At 42.1% G+C, this 27,041-nt stretch overlaps 1 protein-coding gene across 2 annotated transcripts in view; it reads right to left on the bottom strand.

The window, feature by feature from the left end:
- ACVR1C (activin A receptor type 1C) overlaps nt 1-26,700 on the bottom strand; it is a 63,182-nt gene extending 36,482 nt beyond the window's left edge. Inside the window, exons 1-2 of one of the 2 annotated variants that reach the window (XM_078376391.1) lie at nt 26,340-26,700; nt 8,539-8,769 (exon numbers count right to left, since the gene is read on the bottom strand). In XM_078376391.1, coding sequence (XP_078232517.1) covers nt 8,539-8,769; nt 26,340-26,412 — 304 coding nt within the window. In that variant the 5' untranslated portion in view covers nt 26,413-26,700. The remainder of the gene's footprint in view (nt 1-8,538; nt 8,770-26,339) is intronic. The other variant, XM_020801156.3, reaches the window with a different exon arrangement.
- Between the last annotated feature and the right edge of the window lie 341 nt (nt 26,701-27,041).

Here is a 27,041-nt window from a genome sequence, read left to right as displayed (position 1 = left end):
AATTCCTCCTCACTTTCTGCCATCAGAGTGGTATCATCTGCATATCGGAGGTTGTGGATATTTCTTCCGGCAATCTTGATTCCGGCTTGGGATTCCTCCAGTCCAGCCTTCCGCATGATGTATTCTTAAATAAGCAGGGAGACAATATATAGCCTTGTCGTACTCCTTTCCCAATTTTGAACCAATGAGTTGTTCCATATCCAGTTCTAACTGTTGCTTCCTGTCCCACATATAGGTTTCTCAGGAGGTAGATAAGGTGGTCAGGCACTCCCATTTCTTTAAGAACTTGCCATAGTTTGCTGTGGTCCACACAAGCAAAGGCTTTTGCATAGTCAATGAAGCAGAAGTAGATATTTTTCTGGAACTCTCTGGCTTTCTCCATAATCCAGCACAGGTTAGCAATTTGGTCTCTAGTTCCTCTGCCCCTTCGGAATCCAGCTTGTACTTCTGGGAGTTCTCGGTCCACATACTGCTGAAGCCTACCTTGGAGGATTTTGAGCATAACCTTGCTAGCATGTGAAATGAGTGCAATTGTACGGTAGTTGGAGCATTCTTTGACACTGCCTTCCTTTGGGATTGGGATGTAGACTGATCTTTTCCAATCCTCTGGCCACTGTTGGGTTTTCCAAACTTGCTGGCATATTGAATGTAGCATCTTAACAGCATCATCTTTCAAGATTTTAAATAGTTCAACTGAAACTGTATAGTTTCATACAGTGTGGGTTAAAACCAATAGCTTCTAAAATCTAATTGATTTAAATAAAAATCATTTTAAAATTTAAATTGTTAAAACAATTTTTAAAATTTGAATCATGATTTCAATCAATTTGATTTAAATCAAATCCACTCTGTTTTCATATTTGAAGTCTTTAAGTAATCTCAAACAAATACAAACTGGAACCTGTCTGATTAGTTTATATACATTTTTTTCTAAAGTCCAAAATGTAATCTTTTGTCATCATTATCTTCCTAAGTTCATCAGACTTCCTGAAAGTATTTGTTCAGGTGCAGGAATCTGCCCTGTTTTATGCAGATGAAAGCAATTCATTCTGTTTCTCTGCAGTCTCCATTACCTCCTTTACCCTCATTTAACTCCACAGTCATCAAACAGTTCATCTGTCTCTCTAGTTTCTCACTACTTATATTTCCAAGTAATTCTTTGTTTCAGTCTTGATGCTTCTGGCAATATGGTCTTCAAAAACCTTTTTTTTTTCATCCCTGATTATATGTTTGCATTTATTAGTTTTAGCCACTGATGCTACTTAATTGTTCTCTTCATTTTGGATAGCTTTGCAGTTTCTCTGTTCTCTGTACAAGCTGCCAGAATCACCTGGCTAACTGCGCCACTGCCCTCTTGGACTCACTGCTGTCTTTCTTGACTTACGGTGTGTATTTGATCTAAGATTCTACGTGAGGACTAAATTTAATGTTAAGTCTAAATTAGAATAAATTGATGGCTTAAGAGGTTTATGTATACAGTGGTGCCTCGAGTTACGAACGGAATTGGTTCCAGAACTCCGGTTGTAACTCAAAATGGGCGTAAGCACCATTTCCCATAGGTATGCATTGAAATGCAACTAATCTGTCCCAGCCAAAGAAAAAAATCACACAAACACACACATACACACAAAACCACTGCAAGACCCATCGGAAAAGTGATTAATCAATTCCGGCCGAAGGGAAGAAAAGAAAAGCAAAGCAAACAAACTGTGTAAGACCCTTCGGAAATGCAAAAAAAGCAAAGCAGAAAGCAAGCAAACCATGCAAGACCCATCAGAAATGCAAAAAAAGCAAAGCAGAAAGCAAACAAACCCCGCAAGACCCATCAGAAATGGGGGAAAAACCCAAAAAGCAAACAAACTTTGCAAAACCCATTGGAAATGGGCGAAAAAACCCAAAAAGCAAACAACTCCCCCAAAACCCATCAGAAATGGGGGGACACCAAAAAGCAAACAAACCCCACAAGACCCATTGGAAATGGGGGAAAAAACCCCAAAAGCAAACAAACTCCCCAAGACCCATCAGAAAGTTTTTAAAAAGCAGAAAGCAGCACCTTAACTTACCAGGCAGTCCGAAGCCTCCTCTGATCGCACTCACTCTAACCGTTGGGGCAAAAGAGCTACAAAGAAGCAGCCTCTTCACCTACCAACGGTTAGCAACTTGAATTCCCCCCCTTTTTCCCTGCCTTTTTTTGTTGTTGTTGTTGTAACTGGAAGCTCCGACTGCAAGTCAAAGCAAAATTTTGCGGCCGGAGCTGGTCGTAACTCAAAATGGTTGTAAATTGGGACGTTCGTAAGCTGAGGCACCACTGTACTGTGACTAACGAGAATAAGTCTCTAGCTGGTTCTATCCCATTTCACTTCCAAGTAATCCTCTAGCATTTTGGAGAGGTTTTAGCCTTTTTACTATTCTTTACTGTTATCCCTTCCTTCATTCTAGAAAATTCTTCTATTCTCTTATCAAATGTAACAATGTTTGGCACTTTCCCATTAACATATGCATTAATCTGCAAGAAAATCTAGTAACCCTATCATTTCAAATTTGGGATCAGAACATGTATAAAACTTATTTTACTGCCACTATCACAATTTTCCACCCTGTATGCTGGCTGGAGAATTCTGGAAATGGCAGTACAAAATAGTAATTATTATGCATTCAGCCTAGGATATCACTTATTCCTCAGGCCTGTTGAACATGATGATCAAATGTAGTAACAGCAGCTGTTATAAAAGAGGAACTCATAATTACAGCTTCATTTCCTTCAAAGGCATTCAATATTCATACCGCGTAATCATAAGCATAGACTCAGGGACCATTTACATTTCTCCCTAGAAACTAGGGCTATTGGGTCAAACATCAGTCCACACTTGTAAATATTATTCTACCACATTTTACTTACGGACAATTATATATGATATGGCCATATTTAATCAGAATTCAAAAGCTGATCACTTAATTTTACTTTTATTCTGTAGCTAGGATATGTACAAGGTCTTTAGAAGCTTCACCCCCCTTTTTTTTTTTTTACAAAAAGGAGAACTAATATAGCTCAGTAGGTTGGAATGCCTTCTTGTAGAGCCAAGTGTTGGGAGTTCAATTCTCCACCGTGCTTCTTGGGAGAGGGACCATCTGCAGTCACCTGGAGCACGTGTAGCTGATGGCGTTAAATACTGTGCTGCCTTGGGCAAATTCATGTGGTCCCAGCATGCCACCAGAAACAGCACTACTGTACTTCTGAGCATTCTACACCTAAATGCCAACAGTGGTCTCCATCCAATGACAGTAATTGTGTGATTGGTATTCCCATTTTTCCAGTGTCCTGCTCACAGAAAGCTACACAGGGGTCCTCTACCTCTGTTACATGTTTTCCCAATGCACAGGAAACTATTTCCCCTCTTTAATTACACATAACATTGGCTTCAGGCTAAAGTTATTTAATAAGAAAAACACAATCATGTTTTCAGTTGACTATCTTTAACAACAAACCCATTTTATAAGTTGGAGATGGAATATATTGGTAATTTCTGTATTTTAATTCACTCAGGCTTCTACGCAAACTACAAACCTTGTACTACTAAAATAAAAGTAAAAACTGACTATTCACCTCTCCTGTTGTCAAGCAACAGCTAAAGCTGTGACCAAACCACCCCCCCACAAGAATTAAACATTAACAGCAAAATCAACACAATACAATAATACAATGTCCAGAGATATTCAAGCAACACAGACTGGACAAGTTCCGATTTGATCCTGCACAACTGCATTTCAGAGCTAACCTGAGCTAAGATACCTTGTAAGCTAATTACAATTCAAAATAAGAGGCTTTTAAAAAAATCTCTCTGCCCAATGCTATTCATTCTTATTTCTTTTACTAGACTTTGGCTGTAATCCAGTGCACACTTTATTCAGAACAGTCTTTTGCACTAACAGACATAGACTTGTTCAGAGTCTAGCTTTACCATGGAGGTGCTGCCTATACTCTGCAACCATGCATAGAAAGATGGGAATAAGGAGCTGATTACATTGACAAATGACACAGGAAATGTTCCAAGACTGGGATGGTCACATTCGTATTATTTTCCATTGACTACACAACATACAAGTTGATGCAAATCGGCCTGGATTTCCTCCACCTATTCCTTACTTTTTTCCTCCACTGCTGGGGCTTCTACTTAAAAAAGAAAAACAAATACTTTCATATTAGTTCAAGTGGTGTAATTCCTTGAGCTTGAAGGCTGAATGAACAATTAGAAACTGGCTCTCCCAGCTCCCTAGTTCAAGGTGGGGAGAGAGGAAGCAAAGGGGCACTTGTTTCCCTCATCTGAGTTCCTGTTGCCTCCAAACAGTTTTTTAAATTTATTCTTAAGGCTTGGAGCTCACTCTGATGCACTAGAACAGCCATTCTCAACAAGGACCATATGGCCCCTCGGGAGGGGGGTGGGCTAGCACATTTGAAGGAGGCCACAGGCTGGAACCAATCCTTCACACATCATCTTATAAGGTTTTTTAGTCAGCTTATATAATCCTGATTCTGCGTCTATTTCTTTCATATTGTGTTTATGGCTATAGCCAAAAAAAAGGTTGAGCATGGCTGCAGTAGAGCACGTAGAAAGCCAAAACAGAGACAGAAAGACAGAGAAGCAGAAACTGACAATCAGCCCTTGTTTACAAAGACCAGCTGGTGGAAGCCCATTGCTTTAGCTAAATAGACAAGAGAGAGAAGGAAATCAGCAATCAATCCTTGTTCATAACTTGTTAAGGTAATTCTGCTGTAGTCATGCCTCCTGAAAATCTGGATGGCTACAAAAGAAGCTGCTTTGAAAAGCTGCAAACTGGGGCTGGTTGCCTCTCTTTCTCTCTCCTGACTCCTGTGTGCTCTGCGCTAAAGCAAACTCATCCCATTTCCTGGTTATCAATTCAGAGCTGATCAATCTGTGCTTTTATCTCTTTGCACTTGCACCCCAAGTCTCTTTCCTGCTGCAAAGACACACATTTTGTAACAGGCCTTTCTGTAGTCATAGTATTGCTGAAAGAAACTATGGTAGAACCCCCCCCCCATCCATGGGGGATTAGTTCCAAGCCCCCCCCACGGATGCTGAAGGTGAAGGCAACCCCTTGGGACAAAGGAGTCCACAGGAACCCCAGCCCCCTCCCCCCCGATCCACAGAAACCCAATATTTACCCAAAGGGAGGGCTAAGCGTGGAGACCAACACCGCTGCCTCGGGAAAGCTACTTGCCATCACTCTGCACGCGCTCACACCTGCCACAATACAAGGCCAGTGGGCCCTTAAATGTTGGCCCAAGATGCCCCCCCTTCCCGCCTAGAATGCCCTGCCAATGCTTTCAAAGCCTCGTATATATATTTTTTCTTCTTCTGGGTAAACCAGTAGGCAGGAGGAGGAAGAAAGCTCACAAGGGGAGAGGCCTAAAGCAGCCAGAGACCATACTATGTATTCTTCATGGCATGGCTCCCTCTAGTGGCCAGTTCTGGTAAAACACGTGAAAACTAATATTTTTCTGGATTTTTTCCCCCCGATTAATATTTTTAATTTTTTCAGACTGTAGGTAAGTGAATCAGCAGATACTGATCCCATGGATAAGGGGGTCCTACTGTATATCACTGAGGATTACACCTGGCCCAGTTCTGAGGCAACTGAAGAGATAACACAGCAAAGAATGGACTCATAAGAAATGCGATGCAGGGGGTCTTCTCCTGTTACTCTCAACACTCAATAAAATGGGGGCCACCTTGCTCCTATGACAGCTCCACCAACATTGTGACATTCTGGACATGGTCCTTCCATATTTGCCATTTACAGATCAAGTTTTAATATTCAAAGGAGATCTGCAGCTAGCACCTTTGAGCTACTAAAAAGACTCATGGGCAACGAAAGCTTCCTAAGACCCCCTCACCCTGGGCAGCTTGGTCTAGGAGCTGACATTTTACTTACTGACAATGAACCAGAGCGACATGGTAGCGGCACTGTAGGAAATAAAGATGAGAAGCCCTCAATGAAACAATCCTTAGAAAAAAGAACCACAGCACCGCTGCCAATACCAAAGGAAGAAAAAGCTGTACACAAAAGGGCAATTTCCTGAAAATGCCCTCAAACTTGAACCTGGTCTTGATTCAAAGTAAAATGCATTCCCCCCCAGTAATTCTTAGATAATCCTGTTAAGTAGACCAGTATTGTTCTTTGTGTTACAAATACAGAGGCTGAGAACAGAGGCCTGTGATTCATCTAATATGTTTGTGTCCGAAAGCAAGATGTGAACCAGGAATAATAAGGTTTTGCAGTTCAATTGCCACATTTTGAAGGGGAGCAAATCTCTAGACAGGGATGGGAAATCTGTCTCAAATCCTGAAAGGATTGCTGCAGCTAGTCAGTGTAGACAGTGATGAAGTAGACGGAGCAAAGATCCAGCTTGAAAGACGGGAGTTCCCTATATTCCGCTCAAGGTGGACAAAAAACCAAAGTTTAAAAAGATCAAATTGATTCAAATCACAATTTAAAATTGATTTTTAAAAATTTAAATTGTCAAAAAAATTGATTTTTAAACTTTAAATCATGATTTAAATCAAATCCACCCTGGTTCCACTACATTGCTTATTGCACTGGTGTAGCCCAGGTTCACTCATTCAACTTGAAATGTGATGAAATAATTGGTTCAATATGTAATATATCAATCAATCACAGGCTTTGTAGAAGTGAGGCAAAGTAGCTGGAAGCAGAGCAAAAGATTCTATTCACACACATTTCAACCCTAATGTCTTCCTTCCATAGATACACAAAAAAAGAGAGAAAAGAGAGCAGAATGAGTATAACCATCAGCTGAATTGCAAGAAAATTATGAGGGCAAGCCTTAAAAGCCAACATTTTGCTTTCAACAGTTTAGGCAAACTCCTAGAAGAAAAACAAAAGTACTGTATTAACCTGCATCTCTAATTTTTAATTACAAACTTTTAAAAACTTCTGTTCATGAGCTTCCCATAACATGATCTTAAAAACAAAAAAGGTGCAATCTAATTCCATTCTAGCATGCACAACTCTACACATATTTAATCCGAAGTGGATTTCACTATATTCAACTAGGTTTATTCCTAGGCAATTGTGATAGGACTGCAGCCATATGAGATCTTGGGTCAAACTAGATGATGCAGGTACCATGTCATTAGAATCAGGGCTTCTTTAAGCATTGTAAGGCACCTGTTTGTCATAGAATGAGCAATGCTTTACCTCCTACATCTTGCTATCAGGTTGCTTTGTTCTGTGATTGGTCATTAGGAGATAAACACAGACTTAATTTGCAAGTCTGCTTGCTCATATACCACTGAGGAAAGTCTGTAACTGGAGGATCAAGGTGCCAAAGGTTTGGAAATGCTGATGTTTACATATTGTTTGATGATTTCTTAAAAAGTCTAAAGAGAAATATGCACAATTTAAGGAATGGAAGCAAACTGGAATATATAGAATTAATGACTTATTTGATTCAGGGGAACTAATTACTATCAGGCAAATACTGTAGAAGAAAAAACAAAGCAAATAAAAAGCAATTGGTTACAAATAAAACAAACAAGAAGTTTCGCTACTCACAACAAAAAACTGGCTTTCTAAGAACATTAACTGAATTTGAACAATATTGTATACAAAAAGATAAAAATAAAAAGAGAGGACTAACCTCACTAATATATAAAAGCATTATTGAGAAAGAATATGAAAAAGGTGGAGGATCTAAAACGGTGTGGGAAACAAATTTAAATATTAATATACCTGAGGAAATTTGGACAGGAATCTGGAAAAAATACCCATATAAATCTATATCAGCAAATGCAAAACAAACAGTTCTAAAGATAGTGCATCGGTGGCATCTATACCCTACAAAACTACATAGAATTAATAAAGATATATCTGATAAATGTTGGACAAACTGTGGACAAAAAGGAACTCTAGAACATATGTGGATCTCTTCCCCGAAAATAGAAACTTTTTGGCAGGAGGTAATTAGATGGACAGAAACACCGACTAATCAAACAATAGATATTAATGAAACATTATTGTTATTTTCATTATTCACAGGGGGAAATGAGTAACTAGAATACAAAGAATTAGTTGCAAATCTTATAGGCACCGCAAGATCTGAAATAGCTAAAAATTGGAAAAAAGCCCAAGATCTCTCATTGCAAGCATTCACAAGTAAAATATGCTATATATTGCTGATGGAAAAAATGACTAATAAAGTTAGATTACATAGAGAAGAAATAAGCCATAGTAAATTCACGGAAAATTGGAAGCCATTATTAAAATATGCCGAAAAAATAGACTTTGAGACATGTGGTTTGAAAAGAAATTTAGATTGTTGATCAATATTTCTTTAAAAGGTGACGGGGAATGGTATATATGTGATTTGGAGAAATGTGGGGAATAGCTTTTTATATACTATTTGTAATATGGTTGATTGTCTTTTCATTCTTTAGAAATAAATAAATTTAAATACTAAAAAAACCACGATTTCTTGCACTACCAAGTCTTACTTACCTGGGAGCAAATGAATCGTGACATTGTTGCAGAAATCTGTATAGCAACATTCTGTCCTGGCTATGTTCTTGGAACTGTGGCAGAAGATTTGTGCCTTCAGTTGTGGCAAGGAAACACATGCCTTTATCACCTCTTGTCTACCATTGGTTAGCATGACAGAAGTCCAACATGCTCCTTCAGTTTTACAAGTGAAGTTTGTTTTTTCACACAACTGGCACACACATGTTAGACCTGAAAAGATAATTCAGCATTTGATGAGTAATGCCAAGCAAAACAGAGTTTCCCCATCTAGGCCTGCTGGTTGAATTATCCACCAGGTAAAGAGAAAGATGGTTATCCTCCAGAAATACAAAAGCCTAGATGAAACATTGTTTCATAATCCAAAAACTCTGCATAAATTAAGGGTTTATTCAAAGTGTGTGAAGATAATGAAGCTGTGCCTTCCTTAACAATCAAAAATTCAAACACTTCACCAAAGTGCATTGTACAAATACAGCACTGTACTGTACTCCTGATTGATTAACCAAAGTTGAGCAGCCAGGAACACATCACCAGATCAGGAAATCCCATCTTTTTCTTGCTGCAGTGCAGCCGGAAGTTTTGCAGCTGGTCTTGCCATGAAATCAGCAGCATTGTTAACCCTGGTGAAGGCTAATCCCTGTTGCCAATTAATTCAGGATCCAAACCAACCTTTTTGTTTCTGTTTTACCTTCTGGAATAGTACAAAATGGTATCGTTTGTTGAACGATGACTACAGAATTCACATCATATACTTATATGAATAACTCATTTATTTACACAGCTGTGTGCATCCTCCTAGCAGGACTCTAAAAGGCAGCCCTACAGCAGGATTTCTCCTGTGTCAAGGAATGAATAGAGTGAGGAAAACCTGCCCCTGAAGGGGCAATGTGCAGTTAAATCACTGTAGCTAAATTTGGTGTAGCCACCAAAACACCACACATGGCTAATGGATTGCAGGAGAGGATAGGTCACACATTGCGTTCTTTACTCTAGAGTAAGGTTTTAATCATTATTTTATAGGCAATGGCACTAAATAAAGTTCATGAAAATAATTGCAGGCCTGCTTAACCTGACCCATCTTTACATCACAGGAAAGATTTATTTGTCCAGTAAACTCAGGATTATAGTGTGTTCTCTCTAATTACCCCTTATTTTATGAACCACTGCCCCCAACATTGCTAATTAATTAATTGAACTCTACCTGCCCAGTGACGTCATGACATGGATGCAGATAAACAAACAACATAAATGCACGGCAACATTCATTTTGGCCATCAGTGATGTAAAAGAAGTTTTCAGCCAAATGTGCTGCTATAATTATGTTTTACAGGATGCATTAATTCAATATCTGATTCATGACACTGAATGCATCCCTTAAAAACATGATAAACAAGAATTCACATATTTGTTTGAGAACTGTAGTTATTTCTCTGAAAATTGTAATTGCACTTCAGCACTACATGAGCCCAACATTTTAAGGGAAAAAGGAATAAAAATATTATTTGACACAACTTGTTTACGTAACATGGTTCTTTCAAGTTATGGTTGTTCTTTAATTTCAACCTTGTACTATGTTCTACATTTTGAAACAAGTTTATAACACTGAAACTCTTCTTCCTAAAAGCATGTAATTTTCTGTTATTCAATGTGTTCCAATGATCATGTCAATATTTTCCTGAAACTACTAGCTATGAATTTAAAAACAGGATATTTTTTGCTTTAAACGCATACTCAGATTTTTCTGTTGGCAAGGTAAAAGTAGAAGAGAAGGCATTACGTTCATTGCAGGGGCGGGACCTTTCCATCCACGGACCTAATATGGCCTGCAAAGGGTCTAGAAGAAGGCCTCCCCACTGTGAACCCCTTCATCCTACAAGTAGGCAAGTAGGATAAAAAGAACCTTCTTCTATTACTGACCAGAGAAAACACAGGAAGTCTTCTCTGCCATACTGTAGTTTTATTTCCCATAAGAAATAAAAATGGGAGTGGAGGGAATCCCTGTGTTACCTCAGGTCAGTAAAAGATTAACAAAGATATTTTCCCCTAACTGCTCTAGTTCTCCTGACTGAGATGAGTGACCAAGGCATGATATGAGCTATCTCTGATCATGCACTGGAGATAACATGGGATTCATCCTCACACTGTCCATCCTTTCCATTGGGTAGGCAAGCCAGGCTGGGGATACTCATGTTATCTCAGATCACTGTCTGGACATAACATTGTGATTCATCTCCACCTTCCTTGCCTTCTCCACAGAGACGATGACCAGTGCAGTGGGGGTTCTGGAACTCCTTTCCAGGCATTACTATTTTAGCAAGTATTCTTTGGAGCTAATCCTGCTTGCTCAAGAATCTTCATGTCATTTACATACACCGTCTGCTGAAGTTAATTGGCCTTCTTTCCACTCCTCTTACCTTACAGTTATCTTGTCATTAAGATTTTTAAACATACGCTTATCCTTCCATAAGATCTCCTTGACTCTTCGTGTTGCAAATGAGCTTGCATTTGTTTTAAGAATGATAATCAGGAGGTAAACACGGACTTCATTTACATGTATCATTGTGTAGGCATGGCAGCTTTAAGAGAATTTGGGCCTAGAAGGATGATGACTTATCTCCTTGTTTCTGCTTTAAAGGACTTCACTTCTGGAAGGATAGCTTTTTATCATGCTATAATTCCGAAGCTGGTGTTTCATATAGTCTGCCCCTTATGTAGTTGCTTTTGCCTCTTCCCTCTTCCCTCTCCCACAACCTTTAGCAGTGCCTACAGTCCAAGAGGCTGAGGAGGACAGGGTGTCGTAAGCCATTTATACGCCCCTCCAAGTAAGAAAATGGGTCACCCAAACAAAGGACAAAAGAGGGCAGAAGTTTGTATAAGATGGGCACCTTCTAATTTTAGGCGGGTGGGTGACTGGGTGGCCGGCAGGCTGATAGACAGAGAGAGAGAGAAAAAAAATAAGTATTAACAGAGAAACAGTCTGTTGTCCAAGCGCTAGGTGTTGGTGGGTGATCTTGAAGACCCTTGCTCTCCTTTTTGGAACCTAAACCAAACAAATTAAATAAAGGCCCACACTCAATAGAGATTGGCCTCTGAAAAACAGAGGACACTTGATCACCCTAATCAACCACCAGTCAAGGATAGTGTGAATCACAAAATGGAACCCCAGGTGAATTGCCAGAGACAGTTCCTTGGCTCCCAGAAACCCAAGGGCCCATCAATCTCTCCCACCCACCCCCCAGGCCACCTGCCCCCACAGCCCTCTGTTTTGCACTCAGGGGTTATTATTCCACAAATGAGCTTCCTCTGTGGAAAAGTCTGTGGTGGGCCACTTAAATGTTAAACTAAAAGGTGGTCTTAAATAAAAAGATATTTACTTGGTTGTATCCAGGAAGGTAGCAGATAAGCGTAATGGACTTTGAAACAACATCTCAGAGTAGCTTGGCTATGTCCTTGTGCTTGTTTACTGCATTTTTCTATACCATGTTTTTTACCGGCTGGGAAAGCATTTATTTTCTATTTTAGTCACTTATAAAATGACTCATACTTGTTCCCTTACCCTTTTGCTGTTCACCAAATCTATTCTGTTTCAACATATTATATTCCAATAGCTATTCTTAATTTTATTTTCGGTACCAGCACCTGAAAGGCCAGCTACAAAACATGGCGGGACAAATAATGCTCATTCTCTGTTTATTACACTGATTTAGGATGCCCCTTGTTTATCTTACCTTGAACAGAACAATCTGTACAAATGTTTCAAAATCTAATTTCTTGGGGATCCAAAAAGTTCTGCAGATAATAAGATCTGACAGTCTGTGAGATTTTTCAAATACTGCTTTAACGTTGCCTTCTTACACAAAGCTAGCTGCATTTCCAATTTGCATCCAAATATGCAAGAAAAAATGGTGATGAAAAACATTATTGGGTAATTGGAACCAACATTTTGGCACCAACACAAAGTATTAACCAACTCTGCTCCTCAGTTTTAGTCATGGAATATGCCACTCAGTTTCTTCTTCAAACAGTGACTCTCTGCTGTTCATATATATCTAAAGTCTCTAAACCAAAGAAAATCCATTAACAAAAATAGAGAAAAGTTGTTGGTAAGCATGAAAATCCTACCAAATGAAAAGGTAAGGAAAGTGACAATCCCACAGTCACATGCAAGGCTTCAGATTTCCTCAGGAGAATTTTGACACACACTTAGGTAATAAGATGGGTAGCCAAATGTTCTGCTCAGGAAAAAAGGAGGTATGAACATGCTCATATAACCATGCTTACTCTTTACATGTTTTATGGAAGTCCTTAGGTTTTTCCATTATAGTCAGATGTCATATCAAACAATAATAAATAAAGGGCATTACTCTCCCTTGCGCTTTCATCTCATCAGCCCATTCTCGACAACTTGTACAATGTACAAAGTCTGCTTGGGCATCAGTGCCATTTCTTTCATTTAATTTCTCCATTATCACAAACATGATATTGTGGTAAGCCATATTGCCCACAACATCTCAAGAGACAGATTCTTTTAACCTAATTTCCAGAACTTATTTTCAAGTTAAGTGCACACAGGATCACTGCCAAGCCACCTCCCCAATATACCTGTGGATGAAGTTTAACATTTCTGCTCTACATGGTGACCTATTTCCAAAGACAGTTCTGACTGTAGGGATTAGATGCCAGTAACGAAACCATCATGCCTCTGCATATTCCCTGCCAGGGAGAATACAACTGCACGCATGTCCTGCCCATAGGTTTCTCAGAGGAGACTTTATGAACAGAATGCTCTTGGTTCCTGTATGAACAGCCCTTTGGCCTGGTCCAGCAGACAAACATTCACTTTCTGATCAATAATAATACTAATCAGAACTTCAAAGCTAGAGGAGACTCTATAGAAGATCACTGAATCCAGCCCTTGTCAAGGAAGCACAGTGGGAAAATCAAGCTCCCAACATCTGGCTCCACAAGCAGATGTCTAAACCACGGAGCTATCCAGCAGTTCAAACACCTTTCCCCTGGAGAGCAAAACTGGAATGGGATTGGATGCTGAAATAAAACAATTTACCTGACGTCAAGGAGAACATTACAAAGGACAGGGCATTCTAAAAGACCAGGTAGTCTAATATTTAGTAGACTACTGTGTCCATATATGAGAAAACAAGAGGGACTGTAACTAAATCTTACAGTACGGGACGCTCCTCTTCAAGGTCCCTTACAACCAGCCTGACATGACATTCTGTTCCTTCCCTTCCCTATATTCAATATTCACCCTTCCCAGAATAAATCAGCATTCTACATATGGCTGTTGAACAGGTTCAGTTCTCACAGGGCTATTTGGAGGAGATCTTCCACAGGTGTTTCTGCAAACTTTGGAGTTCCACAGGTCCACTGATATGTCTCTTATGCATTGGCTGAACTGTTTTAGTTACACAAGGACCCACACTCAGACAATGAGTCTTCTATTGATATGTAATACCGTATTTTTCCATGTATAAGATGCCCCCATGTATAAGATGCCCCCCACTTTTCTAACCCAAAATTAAGAAATCTAAGTGGGGCTTAGCAAGTGGAGGGGAAAGCAGGGTTCAAAGCCCTGCAGGATCACTTTGATCCCTGCTTTCTGATCCACTTATTTTTGTTCTCTCCTCAGCTTGCTTCCATGTATAAGACGACCCTCAATTTTTAGTCTAAAGATTTTAGACAAAAGTATAGTTTTATACACGGAAAACTACGGTACAGTAGCATACATAAATGGTACATAGATTGGTATAATTAACTTCTACTTCTGATCCTTCAGTTAAGAATAAACAAATCTCTCAGTGGAGGGAAGTGAATAACCTAAGGAGGCTCCAAGGGATTTCTATACTAGACAAATCACTAGCAAAATGAAAAATGAGTTTCAGTGCAATTACATGTAAAGTAATATACTGTATACTGGTACAAAACATTCTAATAATATCAGAGACATTTCACATTGTGGCAGGGGAAGACAAATGCTGGGAAGCTGACAGAATGATGAACAGTGTGAAGAAAGCAGACAGAAATACAGTACTTATTATTCTTTTCCTGGACGTATTAGTAGAATTTGCAAGTAATCTGAAGAAAATAATTAGCAATATTTTCAGGATGTACAAAGAGAAGTATTATTCTACACAACTCAAAATTACTCATATGATGTAGCATTCACTGACATAAAATGCAGCAATTTACCACCAGCTCGGATTTCTGTAAAAGAGGTGAGAAAAAAAGCCCTATTCAGGAGCTCCATCTAGAGTTCAATTTACCCCATGAGTAGAGATAATAGGCTAGACCCACTCCCTCCCTCTTAGCTCTCACGTGGGGAGAGCCAACCCTGAAGAGAAGAGCACTCTCTATTCATTCATCCTCTACGGATCCACTGCTTCTCAGGCTTTTAGGCTCTGTTCATTGGAGTATCTCCAAAGACTGGGAAATAATGTTTTTTAAGGTTTCATGATCATGCAGAGTCCTAATGGATCCAGATTACTCTCATGTTTCAACTAGCCTTCCACACATGAGAGCTCTCTGCTCTTACACTGAACACCTGATTTACATCCTACAGACTGACCAGTTCCTATAAGCTTGTGACTGGGGTTGGCCCTAGAAATGTGCTGCCTGGGGTAGAGCATCAAATGGTATTGTAGCAATCACCCTGTCATGCATATTCAGCAGTTCATTTGCATGAACCAATACGGTGCCGTGGGGAGGCGGAGCCAGCTCTATAGAAGGGAGGCTGGAGCAAATTGTGGAGGGAATAGAGAAAAAAGGATTAGTGGTGCCTCGCTAGACGATGATAATCCGTTCTACTGAAATCGCTATTTAGCGAAATCATTGTCTAGCGAAAAGCGTTTCCCTATTGGAATGCATTGAAACCTGTTTAATGTGTTCCAATGGGGAAAAATTGTCGTTGTCTAGCGAAGATCGGCCATAAGAAAGCGGCATTGCGAACTGCCGATCAGCTGTTTAAATAGCTGTCTTGTGAAGCTTAGGTCCTGAAAACACCCGTTTTGCAAGCACAGAAGGAGCTGTCAAAATCGTTGTCTAGTGAAAATTGGTTTGCGAAACAGGGACCAAACATTGTCCAGCGAGATTCCCCCATAGGAATCACTGTTTTGTGAACTGCTATAGCGATCGCAAAAAGTCAATGTCTAGTGAAAAAACTGTCATGCGGGGTAACCGTCTAGCGAGGCACCACTGTAGAGAGTTTGAAGAGACAGGGAGATCGTTTGGGAATTTTTGGGGCAGAGAGAGATTTTAGTGAGTGAACACTCAGAGTGTTATCTGTATTAGTTAAGTATAGAAAAGGTTAAAGGAATATACTGAACGCTTTGCGTAACTTTAAAAATGTGCTTAGGAACTATTCATGAAAAAACTTGTAACAAATAAACCTGCTCTTATTTCAAAGTACTGAATGGACCTCAGTCTTTCACAGTAAACATAGCTAGTAAAGAGATCAACTGGTGACACTGTAGTAAAGGACGTGGTGGGTGCCTGGGACTGGGTACATAATCAAGGTACAGTACATGCAAGAGGCACGTCAGAGATTGATGGTGAGCGACCGGGTACTGACACATGTGGTGTTAGTTTGTAGGACGGTTGTGACAGGTATGCACTAGAGATGTGATGTATTCGTCTCCCAGGGGAGACGAATATGAGTATTGCCACCACAGATGGCCGGTTCAACTGAGCAGGAAGATTCATCATCCCACTTCCTCACTGGATTAATCAACAGCTCAAGGAGGCAGGGAAGCCCAGGCTGGGCTACTTCCGCGATTAGTGCAGTGTGAATGAGGATGGCCCCTCACACATATCCCATCTCCAGTATACAGTACAAGGTGCACAGAAGAATCTGTGGCCAGTCTCTATCATTGGCCACTGTGCTCACAGCCGCACTTGTACAAGCAGATGTGGGAGAAGTGGTCTTCTCCTCTCTTGCAGCCCCCCGTGCACATTCTGAGAACCTGATTTAAAGGACTGCGAAAACCCCTTTTCGTGCTAGAGAGGGCAGGGGTGCACAAATACCCTAATGATATCACAAGCATTACATTGGATTTAGCCCAAAGCCAGCCAAATTATTTTGCCATGCAGAGTAGAAAATCCTAACAAGCAATCTTCCCCATTCTTGATAGTAAAAATAGAATTTGCTGCCCTTTCACAACACTCAAAATCTGTCACCTTAGGTGCAGCTGGCTCACTTCACCAAATGATAGGGGTGGCTGAATACATGGTTGACCATCATTGTAACAAGAAGAAGAAGAAGAAGAAGAAGAAGAAGAAGAAGAAGAAGAAGAAGAAGAAGAAGAAGAAGAAGAAGAAGAAGAAGAAGAAGAAGAAGAAGAAGAAGAAGAAGAAGAAGAAGAAAATAACAGGACTAGATTGGGATTTGGTCTGATCAAGCAAGGTTCTTCTTACGCTTACAACACATTTTTAAAAAAAAATTGTTTAGAAACAAAGGGCATGATCACACATGGCAAATGTTCCCTATTTATACCCTTTTTGGTTCACTGCATAAATTTGTGGTCACAAAACACATCGCCATTGCTGAATCAATTGCTAAGCCATTGATGTAACTGTGGTTTATTTCCCATTTGCCGGGAGGATTCTGGTTTTTTTTTTGTTCTGATGGCGTATCAATATATGCCTTAGCAGTAGGACATGTGCATGACCCTATCAATTCTTTTCTGAAGCCAATCACTGTTGGTCACCATTACCGCCACGCAGCTGCCCTGTTATAATTTTTTTTAGAAACTTTTTTTGTTTGTGTGGCTGGTATGTCAATACGTAGGTGAAGTTAGCTTGAGGTGCAGTCACAGGGTGGCGAGACAAGGGGAAGGTTGGGCTCAGGATGAACCAAAGATCAGCATCAAAGCTTGAACCATTGAAACAAGAACCTCAGAGGGAGGTTGGGCATGGAGGGAAGCCCAACCTCCCTCTGTGCCATGCTTGTAAGCAAATGTAGCTGCTTGCTCTCATCAGCTAGGGTGGGGGGAAGGAGGGAAAGTGAGGTGGCAGTGATGGAAACAACAACATATCCCCAGGAGGAAAGTGTACCTGAGGGAAGGGCAGCCTGTCTGGTTCATAGGGATGGTACGTATGTTAACTGGCTCACAAGCACATTGAACGGATGATGGTGGAGGGAGGGAGCTTCTCCTTTCCCCCTCCTCTTCCTGGCAATCAGCAGCTGATGACCAGCCAGGTCCATATGGGGGGGGGAGCCAGTCCCTCCTCCTTTCACGCTACAAGATTGGGAGGTCTGGGTGTGCAAAGCAGGAAAGGTAGCAGAAGAGCAGCCAGTCCTTCCCACGTCAGGGAGACTGGGCCCCACCTGGACCTGCTGCTGGCAGTTGTTCTCTCATCTGGCCTTCAAAAGGGCAGGAGCAGGAAGGGAGACAGGCAGGCAGTCATCTGCCAGTGGGCATGCTGACATATCCATGTATTGGTAAAAAAGAAAAGAAAAAGAAAATTTTAACCAAAATAAGAGGCTGTGGTTCCCTAGGAAACAAGAGAGACAATATATTGGTTGTGGTCATAGGTTGTGTGGTCATAGGAAAATGAACCGGTAACGTAAAAAGACATTGGGATGTTTGCCACAGTATATATATACCATGTGACCACAATTCAACACAAGAGAGGTATAGAAAGTATTGCTGGAAGGGGGGAACATTTGTCTCGTATGATCACACTGAAACAGGAAACATCAGAGACTCTAATTAAATTCTTTTAAAAGATCTCTGATTCATGTAGCTACAATTCATAATGCCAGGAATGGCCTGATATTACTGCACAATATCGTGCCTGTGTTGCCAGCAGGAAAAAGGATGCCAAGCATTACACTGCAAAGGGCAGCCTTAACAGTAACAACACCAATGGCAACAGTCAAGATGGTTTACAGCAGGGGTCTCAAACATGCAGTCGTCGTCGTTTAGTCGTTTAGTCGTGTCCGACTCTTTGTGACCCCATGGACCAGAGCACGCCAGGCCCGCCTATCTTCCACTGCCTCCCGGAGTTGTGTCAAATTCATGTTGGTTGCTTCGCAGACACTGTCCAGCCATCTCATCCTCGGTCGTCCCCTTCTCCTCTTGCCGTCACACTTTCCCATCATCAAGGTTTTTTCCAAGGAGTCTTTGCTTCTCATGAGATGGCCAAAGTACTGGAGCCTCAGCTTCAGGATCTGTCCTTCCAGTGAGCACTCAGGGTTGATTTCCTTTAGAACTGATAGGTTTGTTCTCCTTGCAGTCCAGGGGACTCTCAAGAGCCTCCTTCAGCACCACAATTCAAAGGCATCAATTCTTCGGCGGTCTGCTTTCTTTATGGTCCAGCTCTCGCTTCCATACATCACTACAGGAAAAACCATAGCTTTGACTTTTCGGACTTTCGTTGGCAAGGTGATGTCTCTGCTTTTTAAGATGCTGTCAAGATTTGTCATCGCTTTCCTCCCAAGAAGCAGGCGTCTTTTAATTTCGTGGCTGCTGTCTCCATCTGCAGGGATCATGGAGCCCAGGAAAATAAAATCTGTCACTGCCTCCATGTCTTCCCCTTCTATTTCCCAGGAGGTGATGGGACCAGTGGCCATGATCTTAGTTTTTCTGATGTTGATTTTCAGACCGTTTTTTGCACTCTCCTCTTTCACCCTCATTATAAGGTTCTTTAATTCCTACTCACTTTCTGCCATCAGAGTGGTATCTTCTGCATATCGGAGGTTGTTGATATTTCTTCCGGCAATCTCAATTCCGGCTTGGGATTCATCCAGTCCAGCCTTCCGCATGATGTATTCTGCATATAAGTTAAATAAACTGGGGGACAATATACAGCCTTGTCGTACTCCTTTCCCAATTTTGAACCAATCAGTTGTTCCATGTCCAGTTCTAACTGTTGCTTCCTGTCCGACATATAGGTTTCTCAGGAGGTAGATAAGGTGGTCAGGCACTCCCATTTCTTTAACAACTTGCCATAGTGTGTTGTGGTCCACACAAGCAAAGGCTTTTGCATAGTCAATGAAGCAGAAGTAGATATTTTTCTGGAACTCTCAGGCTTTCTCCATAATCCAGCGCAAGTTAGCAATTTGGTCTCTAGTTCCTCTGCCTCTTCGGAATCCAGCTTGTACTTCTGGGAGTTCTCGGTCCACATACTGCTGAAGCCTACCTTGCAGGATTTTGAGCATAACCTTGCTAGCGTGTGAAATGAGTGCAATTGTGCGGTAGTTGGAGCATTCTTTGGCACTGCCTTTCTTTGGGATTGGGATGTAGACTGATCTTTTCCAATCCTCTGGCCACTGTTGGGTTTTCCAAACTTGCTGGCATATTGAATGTAGCACCTTAACAGCATCATCTTTCAAGATTTTAAATAGTTCAACTGGAATGCCATCACCTCCACTGGCCTTGTTGTTAGCCAGGCTTTCTAAGGCCCACTTGACTTCACTCTCCAGGATGTCTGGCTCAAGGTCAGCAAATACATTGTCTGGGTTGTCTGGGATATCCACATCTTTCTGATATAATTCCTCTGTGTATTCTTGCCACCTCTTCTTGACCTCTTCTGCTTCTGTTAGGTCCCTCCCATTTTTGTCCTTTATCATGTTCATCTTTGCGCAAAATGTTCCTCTAATATCTCCAATTTTCCTGAACAGATCTCTGGTTTTTCCGTTTCTGTTATTTTCCTCTATTTCTTTGCATTGTTCATTTAAGAAGGCCCTCTTGTCTCTCCTTGCTATTCTTTGGAAGTCTGCATTCAAGTTTCTGTAACTTTCCCTATCTCTTGCATTTAGCTTCCCTTCTCCTCTCTGCTATTTGTAAGGCCTCATTGGACAGCCACTTTGCTTTCTTGCATTTCCTTTTCTTTGGGATGGTTTTTGTTGCTGCCTCCTGGACAATGTTACGAGCCTCTATCCAAAGTTCTTCAGGCACTCTGTCCACCAGATCGAGTTCCTTAAATCTGTTCTTTACTTCCACTGTGTATTCATAAGGGATTTGGTTTAGATTATACCTGAGTGGCCCAGTGGTTTTTCCTACTCTCTTCAGTCTAAGCTTGAATTTTGCTATGAGAAGCTGATGATCAGAGCCGCAGTCAGCTCCAGGTCTTGTTTTTGCTGACTGTATAGAGCTTCTCCATCTTTGGCTGCAGAGAATATAATCAATCTGATTTCGATATTGCCCATCTGGTGATTTCCATGTATAGAGTCGCCTCTTGTGTTGTTGGAAAAGAGTATTTGTGATGACCAGCTTATTCTCTTGACAAAACTCTATTAGCCTTTGTCCTGCTTCGTTCTGAACTCCAAGGCCAAACTTCCCTGTTGTTCCTTTTATCTCTTGGCTCCCTACTTTAGCATTCCAGTCCCCTAGAATGAGAAGAACATCTTTCTTTGGTGTCAGTTCTAGAAGGTGTTGTAAGTCTTCATAAAAATGTTCAATTTCAGTCTCCTCAGCAATGCTGGTTGGTGCATAAACTTGGATTATTGTGATGTTGAAAGGTCTACCTTGGATTCGTATTGACATCATTCTATCATTTTTGAGATTGTATCCCATTACAGCTTTTCCCACTCTTTTGTTGACTATGAAGGCTACTCCATTCCTTCTACGGGATTCTTGCCCACAATAGTAGATATGATAATCATCTGAGCTGAATTCGTCCATTCCTGTCCATTTTAGTTCGCTGATGCCCAGGATATCGATGTTTATTCTTGCCATCTCCTGTTTGACCACCTCCAACTTCCCAAGGTTCATAGATCTTACATTCCAGGTTCCTATGCAGTATTTTTCTTTGCAGCATTGGACTTTCCTTTCACTTCCAGGGACGTCCACAGCTGAGCGTCCTTTCGGCTTTTGCCCAACCACTTCATTAGCTCTGGAGCTACTTGTACTTGTCCTCCGCTCTTCCTCAGTAGCATGTTGGATGCCTTCCAACCTGAGGGGCCCATCTTCCAGAGTCATATCTTTTAGCCTTTTGTTTCTGATCATGGGGTGTTCTTGGCAAAGATACTGGAGTGGCATTGCCAGTTCCTACTCCAGGTGGATTGCGTTTAGTCGGAACTCTCCACTATGTCCTGTCCGTCTTGGGTGTCCCTGCACGGCATAGCCCATAGCTTCTCTGAGTTACTCAAGCCCCTTCGCCACGACAAGGAAGCAATCCATTTGCGCCCCCCCAGATGATAGTTTGTGGTCCTTGCCTTGCCTGCCCCCCCAAAGCGCCCACACATCCTCTGCTGTCAAGAGTAAAAAAAAAAGCCTCGCCTCGCTGGCCGGCTCTCTCCCAAGACAGCACCTCTTGCACCCTCCATCCAGAACTGCAGCCTGCCATCCAGCCCACCTGTCTGTCGGCTAAGGAAACTCCTGGGCGGCTTCCTCGGGCTCTTGCTCCACTTGGCGGAAAATCTGATGCGGCCCAGCCTCACCCAGACTCTGCCTCTAGCGGCCCCCAGGTAAATTGAGTTTAAAACCCCTGATTTACAGGATACCCTCTTGTGCTCACTACCATTCACAAAGTGACACCAAACAAGAGAAAATTGCAAAAGTGGACTCTTTTTTAAAAAAAATTCAGTTAACTACTTTTCACCCAAAACACAATGCAATTGTTTTTGACAAATGTGAATGGCAGTGAGAACAAGAAGGTATCCTGGAGACTATCTTGACTGCTGCCCTTGGTGTTGTCAACATCCAGGCTGCCCTTTGCTATGCATTTTTCTGAAAAACTAATGAGATCCCAGATCCAATGACTGGTAATTTCTCTCAAATAGTTTGTCCCTCAGGAGCAATGAGGAGAAAAGAGAAATCAGTTTCATTGTTTGTGTGAGGTCTGGGAGAGGGTCAAAAGAGATGAGAAGTTACCGTCTTCAATGATTTCCAATGATTCACAACTGAATTTATAAAAATTCAAAGGCTGGTGTTTTTAATTAGTTTAGGTCCCATCATTTTAAAAAGTGTTCAAGTAATAACTTTGAAGATTCTGTACTTGAGTATTTATTGCATTTGAAACCCCAATGTTTAGGTTAAATAGTCTCATTTGCTCCACAATACATCAGGATCATAACCACTTGGACTGAACGCATGTACTTAAGAGCTTTTGACTGATTGTTCCCTGTAAAACCCAACTGACCTCATTCTTGTATATATACATTGATTATAATGAAATGCATTAAGCTTCTTAGCATCTTTAAGAAATAATAATGAAGACAGACCAGCCACAAGCAGCTGTCAACACTAAACAGACAAGAAACCGAAGAAAGAACTGATGTCTATGAGTGTGAATTATGTCTCTGGTTTATTTATTTTTTTAAAGGCTGGATACATTACATTGGGAGATATTAATTAGTAAAGGTGAACCCCTAGTGTCTAAGAGGAGAGAAAACAGGCTTAGTATCAGGTGAATTATGCAGTAACTATCTGTAGGACACAGGCTTGTCACGTACATTTATAGGCTGGCATAATTTCTCATCTTAATAAAGCACCTCTTAAGAAGATTAGATTTTGAACACAGAGACTGAAACTAAGCAACACAAGAAAGGCACAGAATATGGACTGAATAGATACACCTCACTCTATTTTGAGGCTCCACACCTTGGAACATACTTATAAAACTTCATCCATAAAATCCTTCCTCAAAACTCAGCAGAACATACCCATCTCAAACTCCTTGCTACAGAAGTAGTGTACATAATATTAGCAAGAACTTATTGTGCTTGATGTGCTTACTTTTACTGCCGGTGCCATGTGAGGGTCTGTGTGGCAGAAAGAAACATCTTTGGTCACAGAGACATAGACCATGCACACAGTAATGAGACCTGCTGCGCATTGTCACAATACAAGCGTAAAATCTTGAACTAGGAAAAATATTCTACAGCCTATTATCACTTTTTATGGTTAAAAGACAAAGAAATGAGAAAGCAAGTGTCTGGCTCCTTATTGTGTCAACGTGGGCTTCAAAGTGTGCAAACAACTGGTGAAGTTTTCAGTATCTGGTGTAATGACTTGCCTCTCCATACAGCTACCAGAAAATAAATAAATAAATAAATAAATAAATAAATAAATAAATAAATAAATAAATAAATAAATAAATAAATAAATAAATAAATAAATAAATAAATCAGCCAATCAAGCCAATCAGTCAGTCAGTCAGTCAGTCAGTCAGTCTATCTATCTATCTATCTATCTATCTATCTATCTATCTATCTATCTATCTATCTATCTATCTATCTATCTATCTATCTATCTATCTATCTATCTATCTATCTATCTATCTATCTATCTATCTATCTATCTATCGTTCTGACTTCTATACCATCCCACAATGCTCGAGCACTCTCTGGGTGGTTTACACTATAATTATGCAAGGAACACTTTGCCCCCAACAAACCAGGTACTCATTTTGTCAACCTTGGAAGGATGGAAGGCTGAGTCATCCTTTAGCTGGCTACCTGAGCCCATTAGGATCGAACTTGGGTCATGAGCAGAGGCTTGACAGCAGTTCTGCAGTTTAATTACTGCACCGTTGGGCTCGCTAAGAATTCAAAATAAACAAACATTTGCAAATCAGGTGACTTTACGTAATACATAGTAACTACAAAGTTCATCTTTTCCCTCAATGTTTAGCATGGCTTACCTCTTGCACAAACCTTTAATTACTATTAATTTTTGCAACCCTTTTCTTATACTGTTAGCGACATTAGATATGGTCCATGCAGACATCATAATGTTCACTGAGTCAGGCCAACCCAGCGAGGCACAGTCCAAGTATAGGTGGCCACCTGGAGCTGCAGAATTCAGGTGGATACAGGCAAATGAGGTGGGAATCTACCTTCCAGGGAGGCAAAAACAAAAAAACAAAACAAAAAACTCATCCCTTCCCATCCTTTAAACTCAAAATTTTAACTAGGGTGAACCACCCAGGACTTGGCCCCAGGACACCAACATTTTGAGGGCACCACTATCTAAAGGTATCCATCTCCAACTCTATTCAGTCCCCTTCTTCTGATAGCATAATCACTCTTTTTTCTTTTGGAAGGACACCACATTCTCCTCCTCTTCCTTTTCAATGGGAGGCTTGCACCCCATGCCTCACAGGCAGAACAGGCAAAAGATGACAGTACTTTCCTTGAGTGCGAAAAAGGCTAGGTATGGCTAGACTCTTTGAGTAACCCAGTACGTATATGTTATTCCTGTATTTATTAGAGGAAAATATGCATTTATTAGAGGAAAAGAATGGTGTGTGTGTGTGTGTTGGGTTTGGAGAGGGAGCCGCTTAGAAAGAAAAAGTGGAGGACGTTAAAGAGTGAGACAGACAGCCGCTGTGTCCACCCATCACACCTACTTGTGTTTGCACCCCCCCAAACTCCCTCAGCCAAGCATATGGACTGAACTGACTTCCACACATGAGAAGCACTGTTTCCTTGCTCCATGGAAGGGAAGGTGGCTTGCAGGAGAAATCCCTGGAAAGGAGGACAGTTGATACCCTTTTATTCAACAAGAAGCATCAGCAGGAGAACACCAAATTACCTTGCTTACAGCAGCAAAGATGTGAGAGCTAAAGAAGATAAGTTGTTAATTGGGTACAATTAGGGGACAGGAGCCAAACAGAAGCCAAAGAAGCCCTCAGACTGAGAGGTGTAAAATTACAAGGGGGGTTTACCTCTCCAGAACTATTTTTTTTAAAAAAGGCGCCTCCATTGGCACCAATGAGAAGTTCCCCTTTGTATCCAAACAACAGTTTCAGTTTATTCTAGTTTGGCATTAAAAAGCAATAAAATTACACATACCATTCCTTCCTCTGTGCGTACCTCTCTCACCTCCTTACGTTCTCCACCTTTTCTTCTTCCACCTTCCCTCTCCAAACCCAATGCACATCCCACACACCCCTTCCTTTCCTCTAATAAATGTTATGTAAGCGTGTATGCAAACCTTCCATTTCTTCAGACTACCTGATCCACGTTGATGCAGCAGAACTGTCCAAGATCCCTTCCCAATGCAACACCTGTCCCTTTTCTCACATTTCGTAAAACTAAACATGACACAGAGTGGTGAAAGCTTCTCTTTGCAGCGCATGGGAGCCAAGGCTTCGCCTACAAAACATGTTTTCAGTGCAGAGTTATGCCCTTTTACATTTGAGATAACAATCAGGGGCGCACCTCTGAGAATGTGCAGAGTGCCCCCCTCTCTAAGGAACTAGGAAGAGTTTTGGAGGCATGTATACAACATGACAAAAATCCTCAGGATGCGGAAAAAAAAGGTCAGTTCCTGTGTTTGAAGCAGAGGTTTTAAAGAAAGAACGGGGCCTTTAAAAAAAATATATCTGCCTGCCCTCAGGGCAGCCGTCCTTTGCCCTGGAAAACGGCAACCACCACCCTGCAGAGTTTATATTAAGTTCAACAGGATCAAACCTGGAGGGGGCCCTTCGGCGCTGGACTTCAGACGGCTCTCCCCCCCCCCACGAGCACCTTGTCAGGAAGTTCACTCCTACAGAGTGCCCGGACGTTGTGGCCTTTTAAATTAGAAGTTTCCCTGAAAATGAACGGACCCAGGCCATCGCGGAACGGAGATCTTCGAACTCTGAAGTAGTTTCCCCTAAGTCGTTCTTCCAATACAGTCGGGGGGGGGGGGCGAAAAGGAAAAGCTCCTAAGCATGTGCAGAGAACCCTCCGCGCCCGCCCGCCCTCCGCCCATGACCCGCGCTGGCCACGCAGGCAGCCGAAGGGGGCCTCGGCAACAGGTTTCGAAGCGCACACCCCCCCCCCCGGTATCCTCCCTTCAGGCGCGCGGGCTCCGGAGCACCCGCTTTACCTGTGGAAAAAGAGGCGCAGGCGGCCAGGAGCAGCGCCGCGGCGCTCAGTCCGGAGCGGAGCGCCCGCCGCATGGCAGAGCCCGCGCATGAGAGAAGCCCTCCTCTCGGGTGGAAAGCGCCCGGCCAGCCGGCCAGCGGCAAGGGGGGGGGGGACACGGGCAGCAGCCCGGGCCGGGCGCACTTCGTAGCTGTCGTCGTCGTCGTCGTCGTCCCCCCCCCCACACGCCCACCAACCGGGACCCCTTTCAGTGGCGCTCTTAGCGACAGGCAGCCACTCTCCCGGACGAGAAATAAAAGAGGCGGGGAGGGAGTCTCGCCTCCGGCGCCACCCACCTCGGCACACACCCCTTGCCCTGCCTCGCTCTTTATGGCCCAAAGGGCTCGCCGGGCGGGCGGGGGTGTTCACGGAGGGGAGAGAGGAGAAGGGCTGCCCAGGGAAGGGCTGCGCCAGCGGGGGTCACCCCAAGTGAGGAGCGGGGGGGCGCGTGCGCTCCTCTAGCACCGTATTGTTGACTTGGACAAGCGGCGCCCCTGCACGGCTTCAGAGCCCAGCGGGTCTGCTTAAAAGGACCAGATTCTACCCCCACACACACACACGCCCACGTCTGTCGTCGGAACAGGCAAGGACCTCTGGCTCTGCTGCAGCCGTTAATTAGCAGAAGTCTTTTAGCCCTATTTCTCCTGACAGAGGTCTTCCAAAG

This window comes from Pogona vitticeps, chromosome 1 (genome assembly GCF_051106095.1).
Source record: "Pogona vitticeps strain Pit_001003342236 chromosome 1, PviZW2.1, whole genome shotgun sequence".
Lineage (NCBI taxonomy): Eukaryota > Metazoa > Chordata > Lepidosauria > Squamata > Agamidae > Pogona > Pogona vitticeps.
Note: the sequence above shows the minus strand (reverse complement) of the source record. Positions and strands in the feature narration are given on the sequence as shown.